Raw genomic sequence first — 14860 nt, forward strand, 5'->3', positions numbered from 1 at the left:
CTTTGAGGGATCCTTCTGGATCAGGATTGTGCGCCCTTCAGTTAACCATTCAGGGTGGGTCCCATTTTTCAGTAGCTCGTTCATTTGAGTTGCCAGTCGCTCGTGGAGGGCAGTGAGTTTCTTCAGCCAGTAGGTATGGATCATGTCAGGTCCTGGTGCTGTCCAGTTTTTCATACCTGAGACTCTTTCTTGAACGTCTGCCATTGTGATAGTTACCGGGGCTTGCTCAGGGAGGTTTCTGTGGTTATATATATATATATATATATATATTTACCATAAAAATTGCCTTTAACTTTTGTGAAAGTGGGGCAGGAGGTAGTGATTTCAGAAAACCAGAGCATCAATCACAGTGCTTTGACAATTAAAAATGTGGTTTTAATGGACTGCTTTACAGTCATAATTTTAGAACTTTTTGCAAAAAACAGAAGAAATTGTGATTGTGACATAGCGATGCAATGATTATCCTAAGTGATGCATGGTGTCATCTTGAAAAAGGAATAAATAAGTGTGATCATGGTTCAGGATTTTTAATCCTGAACTGTGAACTGATTTGTTTGAACTGATTTTTGAACTTATTCTTGTGAAGTGTAAACAACACTGATTATAGAGTCTACACAATATTTCAGTATTTCTTTCAGCTGCTACTTCATAAAAAAAAAAAAAAAAAATCAAGTTTAACTATAAGTTATGTTCTTTGCATAAAACCTTTTTTGACCATGGTGTATGCATTACTTCTCACAGTGCAATCTAGTCTTTTTAGGCCAACCTACCTTTGAATCGAATAGTGTCCCAAATACTAAAATGAAGAAACCCTGAGAGAAATCAAACATTTCTTCATTAATAATACATAACAACAAAAAACAAATCCCTGATGTCTAAATAGTTTCTCAAATACCTGTAGTGAGTTGAAGAATGCAAAGGCAATGTGGATTCCCTCATCTTTTGGTGACACCATGGTTCCAACTCCCAAAGACCAAGTCAGTCCAAATAAAGGAGTCAGTATAGCCACACATCTTATAATGACCAGAAGGGCATGTCTTTCTTCTGTATGGGCAGTATTTCGTCTAAGCATCTTGTACAAAACCACCAATATGATTAAAATATTGATCACAACTATGGTCAGTGCTGGTATCACTAAAGCCAACAGAGCCTTTGTCTCAAACCAGTTCAGCCAACATGTTTTATCTTTCCTTATGTACCCTTTCCCAGGTGATGTGACAGCAACTGTAATAACAGCTATAATCAGAGGGCAACCATATCCTAAAATGAAGCCGATGGCCAACATGATCCACTTGGACATGTGGGAGAAGATCATAACTGTCCGGTAAAAAAGCAAGAGGCCTGATACCAGCATCCAGAAGAACATGCCAAGGTAGAAAAAGTGCATGAAAAAGGTTGCTGCACTGCACGGTCCAATTGCCACTAAATAGTTTGGTTTATCAAAAGACTGCTTTGTAATAGAGGCACCAATAATAAAACAGATGTCCGCAATCAACAGAGACAGGGCAGTGTTAACGATGCAAACATGACGCATAAAGGCTGTACTATTTTTGGTTACTTCTCTCCACACATATCCTTCAATAATGAGACAAATAACTAAGCTTGCCAGAGAAATCCCAACTCCAACATAAGTGATTACATCCAATACAAATTTGCTTGATTCAGGGATGTCAGTTGCCATCAAAATTGAGAAAGATGTGAGGTGGTTACAACTGCAGGTTACTGTGTCATTTATGTCTGAAACAAACTGACACCCTTCATCATCCCAAGCACCACGATCATCAAAAAGAAAAAAATTCCAAAAGACGCACTGGGGCTTCAATGACAGGCTTGTATTGAGCTTATTGTAGCTCAGGCTAACGTTATGAATTGTTTCATTTACTTTGACAAGCAGCACAGCAGCATTAATAGCGTTACCGGTGTCAGTTGTATTGACATGGCTAAAATTAAAACTAGAGTCTCGTGTTGGCATAACATAATTAAGGGTGAAAAGTGTGATGGTGGTGATGAAGATGCTGTTAAAGCCTGTGTCTGGAATTTTTATGGAAACATTGTCATTTAGTTCTTCATTGAAAGAGTTGCTGAACGTGGTTGTTCTGAACCTAATATTTTGAGTTCTTATAGTAAATGTCCCATTCTGTTTGTCAGAAAGTGTCTCTAATGAACCCAGCAATTCTGAGCTGGACTTTAGAGTTTTATATGCATTCAGAAAATCCCAGGACTCTTTTGTATCTTCACCAATTATGACATCAATGGTCTCTAGGATATCCTGTAAATGAAGCAAATCACATTATTGGATCACATAATCATTAAAACACTTTCTTACTTATCTATGCTAAAGATTTATCAAGATTCAGCAAACAAAAATAGTTGACATACCTGCATGAAATCTTCACTGACAACTTCTGAAACATTTGCAATGGTATTTAAAATAACTACAATGGCTGATATTGTTGCAGATGAATCTGGAATCACTTCTTGTTTCTTCTTGACAACACGAGTTAGATTCCTTGTAAACTCTTGAACATTTCCAGTATTCAGATCCTGAAAAAAAATGAATCAGTTAGAAGAAGGAAACAAGCTGAATGTATAAATGTAAGTGCAAGGTAGATGGCAAGGTAAAAATGTATAAGTACAAGAAAAGTACAAATGATGTACAGCTGTTTCAGTTGAACAAAATCAATTGAGGGTTAGTATCTTTTTAACATATCTAAGTTTGATGTAGTTTGTAAGCTTATCCGAGTATAGTCACAGTTAATTTATTGCTGACAGAGTAATTGGTGTAATATAGAACCTTTTTCCTTGTGTCTGAAGTTATCTAATGCTGATCCTGTATATTTTGAACAATCCCGTTGTCTTAGAGTATCTGTTGTAATGATACAAATAATGTGTATTTAAGTCTTCTCTTAAATTAAGGAGTAGAGAAATCCATTTCTGAAATATTTTAACAAAATATTTAATATACAGTCTTGGAAAAAAAAAAGAACCATCCTCTTTTATTTTTAGGATTTTTCAATGGGTTGCAAAATAATTCATACCTCTTGATAATATTGTCAAATTAGCTATATGTGGTCTGATTGCCCCCAGAATCAATACCAGTGTAACACCTCTAAGTAGCATGGGCTAGTGCCTAGCAAGAGACGAAAATCAAATAATTCTCTAAACAGGTCGGAGACAAAGTTATGTAGAAGTACAGATAAAGGTTAAGTTATATCAAATATCCCAAGCCCTAAATATCAACAGAGCTCCATTAAATCCATTATTAGAAAATGGAACAATGATGCCAGCACAACAAACCTTCCTAGAGACAGTCGTTCACCAAAACTCTCTGATTCTACAAGGAAGGCCCAGGAGGCCTAAAATAACCCTGATGGAGCTCATCTGCAAAAATGGGAGTGACTACTCATATGATCACTACTATCTGTAGTAAGCTGGGTTTTATAAAAGAGTGACCAGGAAAAAAGAAATTGGTTAAAAAATATGAAGAAAAAGAAAGAATGCTTGAGATTTGTCAAAAGGCATATTGGAGACTCTCTAAACATATGGAGGCTAAAAATTAACTTTTTGGCCATTAAGGACACCACCGTATCTGGTGCAAACTTAACACCTCTCGTCATGCATGGTGGTGGTGGAATTATGTATATATATAGTCAGGATTTGGTTTTTGTTTTTGTTTTGTTTTTTTCTTTGAGGTATCTTTTGTGTTTGGGGTTATTGTTTTCATGTTTTGTCTTTGTATTGTTTCTGCCTCTTGGGTTCCTGACATTTTTCACTTCTCCTCTGTCAGTCACTTGTTTACTTGCCACGCCCACCTCCACCTGCTCCTAGTATGTTAGTATGTTGTTATGGTTGTTTTGCTGCCCCGCCAGCCTTTTGTTTTTTTCTTTTATTTAAAAATAAATTGATTTTTTCCTGTCCATCAAAGATGTGTCTGCACATTGGGTTCGCCACTCTCTCCACCCCTCTTGACATATATACAGTATATATTATTGGCAGGGACTATGTTATTGTGACTGCAACTGGTGGCAGTTTTGCCACCAGTTGCAGTCACAAATTTGCCAAGAAAAATGGACAAAATGTTCAGTGGTTAGATGTACCATTGCTAGCTGTAAGAAGCTAAATCAGAGACACAGCAGAATGCTATTTTTTTAAAAGACAGTTCCTTTTTTTGCTTGTTCAATCTTTGTATTTTCTTTCACCATAGACTGTTCTCTCATTGACAAGAGCAAATACAGCAGCCTTAGACTTTCTATTTAAAAATATAATAATAATAATATAATTTAAAATGATTAAAAGAATAAATATTCTTCCTCTCACATAAAGAAAGAGTTAATCAAACTTAAAATATACTTTTGCAAAATGTTGTATTTTCAGATTTATGTTATCTCTTGACTTATTCTAACCCCATTAAACAGCTGACTTGTAGATTACAGATTTGAATCTTTGCCAGTCTAAAAACTTTAATTTTTAACCTATAGGAATCTATTTACTGAACTTGTCACTCTAATTTGATTGTGCTTAAGCTGCATTATATTGAAACCTGCTAGTAATAGCCAATTTCATTTAGTTTAATAATAATGTTTTTATTAATCATGAGATCATATCTCTTAGAATAAATGTTTTTTTTACTTTTATCTAAACTTGCATAATCAATAAAATACATTTAAAGCAACATAAAATAATTAAAATCTCTATTACAGTTTACATAAAACTATCAAGCAAAATGACTCAGAATTGACTCTGATGAATCTCCACAAGACCCTTGAAACAGCATTAACATAATTAATTAAGATATTACATAATTACTCACCGCTGACTGACTTAACAATTCATTGATTTCAAGTAAAATGCAGGTGTCCTCATCTTTTTTCCACTTCCCTGTTTTCTCCAGACAAACTGCAGTCTTGTACCCTTGTTGACCTTTATCACACGTTACGCTTGCTCTGTCATTTGCTCGTCCTTCTCCATACACATCATCATTACATAACGGAGCTTAGGATAACAAAAATAATTAAAAGAACAATGTAATAGCACAAAAAGGCATACATTTATTTTCAACATTGCTCTTACCTCCTTGAAAAAATGTCAAAGTTGTTTTATGTTCATAAATGGATTCTTCAACTTTACAGGTGAATATTTTTTTATTGCAGCTTGTCATTGTGTAGTCATGCTTGATGCAGTTTTGGCCTTGAACAGGAACTGTGACTGTGTTTAGAAAAATATGTTAACCACGTTAAACTCTCAAAAAACATACAGTGATATTTATCATTAATAAAATGTTTTTAATCAGTTCATTCTTACCGGACTCCAAAGTTACTGAACCATCAAACCACTGGACATTGTAGAGGGATTGCACACAACAGTTGAGTGATGTTATTCCTCCAACCTGGCATTGAACAAAAATTTCCCCTGGGGCTTGTATATTTGGAGCTGCTTTGATTTCCTCTATCATTTTATTTTGGTGGAATAAAATATCTCCCCTTAGAATGCATTCATAAAAACCTGAGATTAAGAAAATTACAGATGGTAATTTATTTCATATATTTATATTCTGTAAACATTAAATAAAAAGTGACAGCAATTCAAGCGTACTGTACTGTTTTTGTTTGTGATAACAAACAGGGAAATTCAGCTATCAGCTTTGTTGGAATTACATGGGGCAGCACTTCAATTGTATGTTCTTTATTTGTACGTTGAACTCCATTTTACAGGTAAAGATAAAAGTTGCACTTTTCTCCAATTATTGACTGAAACCATAAGACCAGGGTCCTCAGGAACAAAGACTTGCAGATACTCAAATAGCTCAAATAGGGCCATGACGTTAGTGAGTGGCTGCACAAGTTTCCACGCTTTGTACATAAGGCCCCTGATCACCTGAGTTACAATGCTGGCCAGGTAACAAACATTTACAAACAAGCAAAAATGCTACAGCCTGCAGTTCATAGATTACAGCTCACAAACCATTTCCACAGAACAATCAGAGTAAATTTAACACTGAATTTATGCATCATGTGCAAAAACATCTAAACGTAGTTAAGTTCTCTTAAGTAAACATATGACATGCTCACATTCCAAAGGCTGCCTTGACTTTTGTTTAATATATATATATATATATATATATATATATATATATATATATATATATATATATATATATATATATATATATATATATATAGTATACAGTAGTTGCATAAACTTTATGTTCAGTTAATAGTGACCAGTTCTACAGTGAATGTTCTTCAGTTATTAAACCTGCTTTAAAAGACTAAGAATCCTAAAAGATTCAAATTACTAATAATTTACAATATTCTGACAAACAAACTGAAATATGTGAGACTATTTACTGTGATAAAATGTGTAATAACAAACCCTGCTCATATGGTGAACAAAATTTATGGGAACTTTTTGCTTAGGGATTTCTCAGGGAAAAAAGTTGGCTTCAACTTACCAGCATCAGCAAGATTGACATTGCTAACTGTCAGTGTGGATTGTTTTTCAGAAGAAAACACTTGAAACCTTCTAGTCTCTTTTGTAATTTCTACCCCTTTGAATTTCCATAAAAATGAAGGATTTGTTCCCACATCAATTTCAGGAGGGCCACAATTCAGTTTGATGGGTTCAGCAGTATAAATGGTCTTAGGAGATAACATCATAAAGGTTGGACCTTTAGAGAAAGTAAAATAAATCAGTTTAAAATTCATATCTATCCATCCATTCATCCATCCATCCATCCATTCATCCACCTATGTATACTTGACTTACTGTAGTAGTGTGCAACAACTGGACTAAGAACAGTGGCAACTGGTTTTATAGTTTCTTCAAGTTTTTTATTTGCTTCAACTATTTGAGCTGGAATGACTTGAGTTGTTCTGACAGTGAAGTCTACAATAACACTTCCTTGTCTGTAAAAACACATTAAGAATGTGACTAAAAGTTTAAGACTCATAACTCCACTTTAATTTTATGAAATGCGATATAAAAAATTACCTGAATCCCCGCACAGAAACACTATGAAATCCTTTTATACCTTGATACTGTTGCCATAACTGTGGAAAGGCAAATTTAACATAGCATAAGTACAAACAACTTTAAAACTAGAATTGACAAGAGGCAAACAAAGCACTTACCGTGTCGTTGATGTCCTTTTCAAGGTCTTTGTATTCAGGACTGTCTTTATCAGTATATTCTTCTTTAAATGTCTTGTTTAATGTGACTGACATTAAAATCTCTTGTACTGTTTGTGAAAAAATATCAATAAATTGTATTTCTCATCTACAGTACACAATATATATATATATATATATATATATATATATATATATATATCACAATAATAAATACCATACGCTTCAGACCGCTTCAGACATACAGTGACATTATTTGACCAAATACTCAAAAAAGATCTAAAAAAAAAAATAAAAAATCTACACAAATTATAATTGTAAAAAAGTTTCCTAAGTTTATATTAGGCCCCTAATATTGGATGAAAAAATTAGCCAGAACATGAATGGTCTTTGTCGTACTATTGTCTGCAGATGTCTATAAATTAAAAAACTATGTGGAAGAAAAGAAATGTGTGTTTTCATGTAATATAATTACTGTATATGTACTACAATAGATGTCTGAAAAAATGTCCAAAAATCATACAACCTAAACTTTGATTGTGTAAAAACCCTTAAAGATATCAAAATACCAGTTCAGTTATGTGAATTACAGCCAGGCCTGGAGTGGTTGAGTAGGAGCACAGGAAGAATTCCCTGTGGCCTGGTTGGATTTTTGGGCCTCAAAATCCAGTGTTAAATTATTAACAACATATTGTAATATTTGTCAATGTTTAAAACAGGGAAGGCTGTGCTGTTTACACACGCAGGTTGCACCCACACACAGATCTGAATTTCATTATGCAGCCCTGTGCCTCCTGCTTTGATGGGTGTTATGTGGCTGCTACAAGCCAATCACACATAGGAGGGACTGTTCTATGGCGTCAAATTTACACCAAATGTCCTCCACAAGCGTGTATTAAGTCCACCATGAGCGTGTATTATGCTCCACACGTACATTGAACCTTCCATGCACACACGATTCAGAGACCATGAGCGCTACTCTACTGCAGGGCACAAAACTCAACAAACATGCGCATGAGTTGCAGCTCTCAATATATCAATCTGCTAGCTCATGGATCTACCCCCCATAAAACATAAATAAACGTTTATTCACTACTGCAGCACACCTCACCACTGTCCTGCTGCCGTCATTAATGTCCTGTACCAGGCTAACATACTTCTCTGACACTCCAAATTTCTTATTACAACACCACAGCTCCTCTCTTGCCACCCTGTCGTATCCTTTTTCTCGATCCACAAAGACACAATGAAATTCTTTCTGACCCTCTCTGTACTTCTCCATCAACATCCTAAAAGCAAAGATGGCATCTGTGGTGTTCTTTCTTAGCATAAAAATAGTCACCTCTTGTCTAGCTTCCACAACTCTCTCCCAGATCTTCATTGTGTGGCTCATCAACTTAATTCCCCTGTTGTTGCTACAACTCTGTACATCACCCTTGTTTTTAAAGATTGGCACCAACACACTTCTTCTCCATTCCTCAGGTATTTTCTCACTCTCAAAAATGCTGTTAAATAATTGAGTAAAAAACCTCACTGCCATCTCTCCTAGACATTTCCATATCTACTGGACCTCCACTGGTATGTCACCAGGTCCAACTGTCTTCTCCTTCTTTATCCTCTTCAAAGCTTTCTGAACTTCATTTTCAGTAGTTTCCCCCCTTCCTTGTCCACAGTATCTATGGCTTCTACAGTTATTTCTCTTTCATTCATCCATTAGCTTGTCAAAGTACTCCTTCCCTCTTCCCCTCACACTCACCTTGCTTGTTAGAATATTACCATTTCTATCTTTAACAAGCCTAACCTGCTGCACATCCTTTCCAGCCTGGTCCCTTTGTCTTGCCAGTCGATACAAGTCATTCTCTCCTTCCTTAGTGTCCAGCCTCTTGTACAACTCATCATACACCTCCTGTTTTGCCTTTGCTACCTCTCTCTTTGTTCTATGTTGCATCTCCCTATATTCCTGTCTACTCTCTTCAGTCCTCTCACTGTTCTATTTCTTCTGTAGTAGCCCAGTCATCTGGAATCTCTTTCTTACTACCCATAGCCTTTAATAGCTCCATTCTGAACTCACAATTTTCTTCCTTCCTCAACCTCCACCATTTGGTCCTCTTCTCTACTCTTTTCCTCTTCATCACCACAACAGTCATCCTACACATTACCATTTGATGCTGTCTCGCTACTCTCTCCCCTGCTACAACCTTACAGTCAACAATCTCCTTCTGGTCACCTCTTCTGAATGTAGTTTACTTGCATACTCCTGCCTCCACTCTTATAGTTCACCCTGTGTTCCTCCATCTTCTTCAGCTTATCCGGGTTTAGATCGTGGGGGTAGCAGCCTAAGCAGGGAGACCCAGACTTCTCTCTCCCCAGCCACTTGGGCCAGCTCCTCTGGGGGAATCCCAAGGTGTTCCTAGGCCAGCTGAGAAACATAGTCCTCTAGCATGTCCTGGGTCTTCCTCTGGGCCTCCTCCCGGTGGGACGTGTCCGGAACACCTCACCAAAAGGTGTCCAGGAGGCATCCTAACCAGATTCCCGAGCCACCTCAATTGGCTCCTCTCAATGTGGAGAAGCAGTGGCTCTACTCTGAGCCTCTCCCGGATGACTGCGCTTCGCACCCTATCTCTAAGGGAGAGCCCAGACACCCTGCAGAGAAAACTCATTTCAGCCGCTTGTATCTGTGATCTCATTCTTTTGGTCACTACCCAAAGCTCGTGATCATAGATGAGGGTAGGAACGCACATTGACTGTTAAATCGAGAGCTTCACCTTTTGACTCAGCTCTCTCTTCACCACGACAGACCGGTATAGCGACCCGCTGTACCAGTGTGTTCCTCCCTCCTTTGGAAATAGTTGTTGACTACAGCCAATTCCATCCTCTTGGCAAAATCCACCACCATCTGTCCTTGGTTCCGTTCCTTGACACCAAACCTGCCCATCAGCTCCTCATCTCCTCTGTTTCCTTCACCAATATGTACATTCAGATCTGCTCCGATCACCACTCTCTCCTCCCTGGTAATAATTGCTATAACTTCATCTAGATCCTTCCAGAATTTATTTTTCTCTTCTACATCACATCCAACCTTTGGAGCATAACCACTGACAACACTGAACATCAGACCTTCTACTTCTACCTTCAGACTCATCACACTGTCTGGCACTCTTTTCACCTCGACTACATTCCTTGCTAATTCCTCCTTCAGGACCACCCCTACTTTATTTCTCTTCCTATCCATACCGTAGTAAAACAGCTTAAACCTTGCCCCAATGCTGCAAGCCTTGCTGCCCTTCCACTTTGTCTCTTGTAATACCTTCATCCTCTGCATCAAGTCAGCCAGCTCTCTACCTTTGCCTGTCATTGTTCCTACATTTAGAGTTGCTACCCTCAGTCCTACACTCTTGACTTTCCTCTTCTGCCTCTGTCTCCTGACACGTTTCCCTCCTCATGGTCTTCGACTAACAGTAGCACAATTTCCACTGGCACCCTGTTTGTCAACAGCACGAGTGGCAGTCGTTGTTAACCCGGGCCTCAACCAATTTGATACAGTGTCACTTAGATGAACTCGAATTTTAGTTTTGGCAAAATTGTTTAATGCTGGATGCCCTTTCTGACACAACCTTCACCATTTACATAGGCTTGGGACCGGCACAAGAGACACACTGGCTTATGCGCCCTAGTGGCTGACTTAAGTAATTATTTTTTTATTAATGCTTTACCCATAAAGGTTAATTACTTCCAAAATAACATACTCAATGTTTATTCATGAATAATAACTAATGAATTAACTATTCTATATGCTGTGTGTATATGTATGTAAATGGTCATATAAATGTACTTTCACACCATGTGTTAGAAATGTATTAATGATTAGAGAATGTTTGAACTGACTATGTACTTATCGTGCAGTGCATTAATAATTAAGGCAGTTGCTAGTAGTTAGTTAAGTCTTCTTATGAAACCTTCTAAAGTGAAGACTATTTATGCTTTATTAAGTATTTGTTAATGTAGACAAAACTCTGAAGGTGAGTTCTAAGCTGTGACTGTTCTTCTAAGTCACAGGTCAAACTCCATTCCTCGGGGGCCACTCTTCTGCATGTTTTAGAGGTGTTCTTGCTTTAAAACACCTGGTTTAAATGGATGACTTGTGGACATGCTTCTGGTGAATGGGGTGATTTGGTGAGGAGGTAACTAAGCCATTTGAATCAGGTGTGTTGGAGCAGAAAAACAGAAAACTTCCAGGACAGTGGCCCTCGAGGCCTAGAGTTTGAATCCCCTGTTCTAAGTGGTTCTGCACATTTGTATCGAGAGTAGTGGGGTCATTATCTTGTGTGAATAAGGCCTAATTGCATTAATCTATATCATTCAGCAACAAAGTTAAAATTTTCACATGAAAGAAAGACATTCTTGCCTGTAGATACTAATTTTTATAAAAATTACAGTATCATTTTTTTATGTTTCGAAAACTTTCATTTTATTGTATTACTAACGTTAGAACGTTTCTCCTGTTTTTGGGCTTCACATACACTTAGTACTTAGTACTGATAAAATAACTAAAACAAATACAAAGTAAATTACATTATAGGTGATATTTACGCTCAGTTTAAAGGTAATTTATTACAAAAACATTACCTTTAGGTGTGGTAGGTGCAGCTGTTGTTGGTTTGCTGGTAGTAGAGGTGGAGATGGTGGTTGTATCCATTGTTGTAGTGGAGACACTGGGTGTAGTTGTTGTAGTGGAGACACTGGGTGTAGTTGTTGTAGTGGAGACACTGGATGCAGCCTTTGTTGTAGTGAAGATATTGGGTGTAGCCATTGTTGTAGTGGAGACACTGTGTGTAGTCAGTGTTGTGTTGGAAATACTGTGTGTAGTCAGTGTTGCGTTGGAAACACTGGGTGCTGTAGTGATGATTTCTGTGGTGGGTGGGGTGGTAGCAGTGTTAAAAGTGCTAGCAGATGTTACACCTGCTGTGGCAGAGATAGTTGAAGTAGTGGGAGCAATGAAAGTTGAGTTTAGCTGACCAACATGATGATGTACATTCTCAACCAAACTTGACACATTACCCAAATTTAAACATTTGAAGACTCCAGCAAACTAGAAAACAGTATGAAATGTACATTGAAAATACAGTGCAGAGGTTACCTTAAAGCACTTGTTACATATAATGTTTGAGCAATACAAAGAAAAAAAAAATACAGCTGGTGATAGGAGACAGTTTTAAACCAGAACCTGAGGTATCAAAATAAACCAGTAGTTTTTTGTGTGTACTAATGTTGTAGTTGTTGCATTTGTGCCTGTTGTGCCAACAGCTGTTGAAATTGGGAAATTCGTCTCGACGGTTTTCTGTTGTTCTTTTTTTTTTTTTTAAACATGAAGGTAAGCTGGTTACTAAACTGCTACATTGTTCATTGTGTGGATTATAGAAACCAGATGTTTTTTGTATCTAATTTATTTTAATTGCATTCAAAAACTATTTGAGACATTTTACTCTCGGAAACAATATTCATCAAGATAAAAACAACTACTTTATAATACTTTAAAATATACTTTAAAACAACACAGAAACACTTGCCTGTCACAAATGTAGCTGTTGTTGAGTTAGTGCTTGTTGTAGAATCAGGTGTTGTATCTGTGAAAGAAATGCAACACATGCATAAAGGTTAGATTGTTTTCTTTAATTCTTTTACAACTTTATTAGTACAAAAAGTCAACTAGGCCTGTTATATTGCTGCCATTTTGACTATAGGAACAGACTCATACTTCGTCTGAATGCTTCTTTTCCATTTTTGGCATTGTATCTGCACTTTGGTCAGATTTAGTGATTCTTATGGTTATTTTTATTATATTTTGTGTGTAACTGTGCAGCTTTTGATAACTTTTTTGAGGCACAGTTGATTAATTAATGCAGCTGCAAAACTAAGTTTTACCAATGGACACTAAGTTTAGATAAACATGTTGCTGAACCCATCAAAACCTACCGACAGTAATAAATTTAAAAAGAATATTTGCTGCTAACTTTTACTTAAAATACAGTAAAGAAAAGTTGGATAGCAGTGCGTGCCTGTCACAAATGACGTTGGAGCTGTTGTTGGTCTAGTACCGGTTGTGGCACCAGATGTTGAATCTTTAAAAGAAATGTAAAACATAAATTACAATCGGTCACCTTAAGAGACATAGGAGTGTAATCAAACCAACAAGAATATTGTTGTAAGAAAAATGCTCACTGAAATTCTGAGTGACATTAAAAGTTTGGTGCAAATTAGAATTAACTGTACTAAAAGTAGGTGAATCTAAAATATTTTTTTCTACAAACATCTTTAGCTTTTTGGGGAGTAGTGTGCCAACTTTTTCTTTCTTTCATGTGATTTGTAAAGTGAACTCTGAATTTAAATAAGTGTAAGTGTGGCCTTGCCCAACTGCAATTTGTTAGAAGATTTAAAAGAGCTGATTAAGGAAATTAAAAGTAACCACTTTCAAAATCCCAGCCTGCAGTTACAGTTTATGTCTGTCACTCTTCTTTTGTTAGTTGAGTACAAAGAAGTACACGTTTTCAGCCCATTTAACACATTGAATCAATACAAAGCAGATCTGTCTGATTTACACATAAGGCATGTTACTCAAGTTTATTCTCATAGTCCATATGCAGATGAAGTTACTCAGGAATTGAACTTAGATGAGAGTGTATTTGTCCATGGATACCTAATTATGTCATAAAATGAGGGTAAAAATCAGTAATTGAGAAATTTAAGGACCACTGGTCTCTGCAGTGAAGACAGAGTGGCTTTTATTTAGTGTTATTTTTTTTTATGTAACAAATATTATTGTTTTATCTCTCCTATTGTTTGATATTCAGTGTTTTATGTTTTATATTTTGTAAAGCACATTGTGATTTCTTAACTGTAAGCGGTGCTAAATAAAAAAAGGAACTTACTAATTGAATTGCTTACTAAATTTTTTATTTTACTTTTTTCTATAAAAGTTGTTGTAAAAGCACTACATTTCTTGAATATTGTGCTGTAATATGAAAGAGATGCACAGACATCACAGAAGAAACAGAAATAAAACAACAGCAGATGTAGTGAATCACTGCAAATATATACAGTTATCATTTTAAGTAATTTAGAAATGTTTCCTGTCTTACTTGTGTGTAATGAAGTTGTTGGTGTTGGTGTTGGTGTTGTTGGCGTTGTTGTTGGACATGCTGTAAAGTCTGTAAAGATGAAGACAGAGATGAGCAGCTGATTAAGTACAGGAGACATAAATAATGACTTCTTAGAGCCAAAAACTCAGTAATTGTCACTGTTGGGCAAAATCTGTATATTTTCATCTTCTGTTTGTTTATTATTCTTGCAAAAACCCACATTTTTGATCTCATTTCTCATGTCTTTCTGGTTTTTTAGATGACTTTTGAATGAAAAGTATCAATAAGATGTGGGGACTTAATCTTGATACTCCATTAGTGTTTGGCCAAAAATGTTTTGTTTTGGTCACATTTAGCCAAAACAAATACCATAAAAGTCCAGCTCTGTTGAGCCCTTTTGATTTGTTTTAGTTTAGCTCACAACTTTGTTTTACTGCATTTTTTTAGTTGTCTCTAAATATAAATGAAGTTGATCAGTGTTCCTGAAAAAGGACATGTTTTATAAATCTTGCAAGTTACAAAATTCAACTAAATTTGCCATAAGATGAGACATACAGTCTTTATTTTTCACATCTTTTCAACAGAATGTTGTTGGGT

At 36.3% G+C, this 14860-nt stretch overlaps 2 protein-coding genes across 2 annotated transcripts in view; both read right to left on the reverse strand.

Moving 5' to 3' along the window:
- The window catches only part of LOC108247824 (adhesion G protein-coupled receptor F5), a 20016-nt gene extending 5411 nt beyond the window's left edge, over positions 1–14605 (reverse strand). Inside the window, exons 1-13 of the mRNA XM_017436191.3 lie at positions 14264–14605; positions 12695–12751; positions 11754–12086; positions 7131–7237; positions 6991–7049; positions 6766–6905; positions 6452–6667; positions 5302–5502; positions 5071–5205; positions 4811–4992; positions 2380–2544; positions 896–2269; positions 771–812 (exon numbers count right to left, since the gene is read on the reverse strand). Coding sequence (XP_017291680.2) covers positions 771–812; positions 896–2269; positions 2380–2544; positions 4811–4992; positions 5071–5205; positions 5302–5502; positions 6452–6667; positions 6766–6905; positions 6991–7049; positions 7131–7237; positions 11754–12086; positions 12695–12751; positions 14264–14381 — 3129 coding nt within the window. The 5' untranslated portion in view covers positions 14382–14605. The remainder of the gene's footprint in view (positions 1–770; positions 813–895; positions 2270–2379; positions 2545–4810; positions 4993–5070; positions 5206–5301; positions 5503–6451; positions 6668–6765; positions 6906–6990; positions 7050–7130; positions 7238–11753; positions 12087–12694; positions 12752–14263) is intronic.
- The window catches only part of LOC108247825 (adhesion G protein-coupled receptor F5), a gene marked incomplete in the record, with an annotated part of 60456 nt that overhangs the window by 37062 nt on the left and 8534 nt on the right, over positions 1–14860 (reverse strand).

Source organism: Kryptolebias marmoratus, linkage group LG19 (genome assembly GCF_001649575.2).
Source record: "Kryptolebias marmoratus isolate JLee-2015 linkage group LG19, ASM164957v2, whole genome shotgun sequence".
Lineage (NCBI taxonomy): Eukaryota > Metazoa > Chordata > Actinopteri > Cyprinodontiformes > Rivulidae > Kryptolebias > Kryptolebias marmoratus.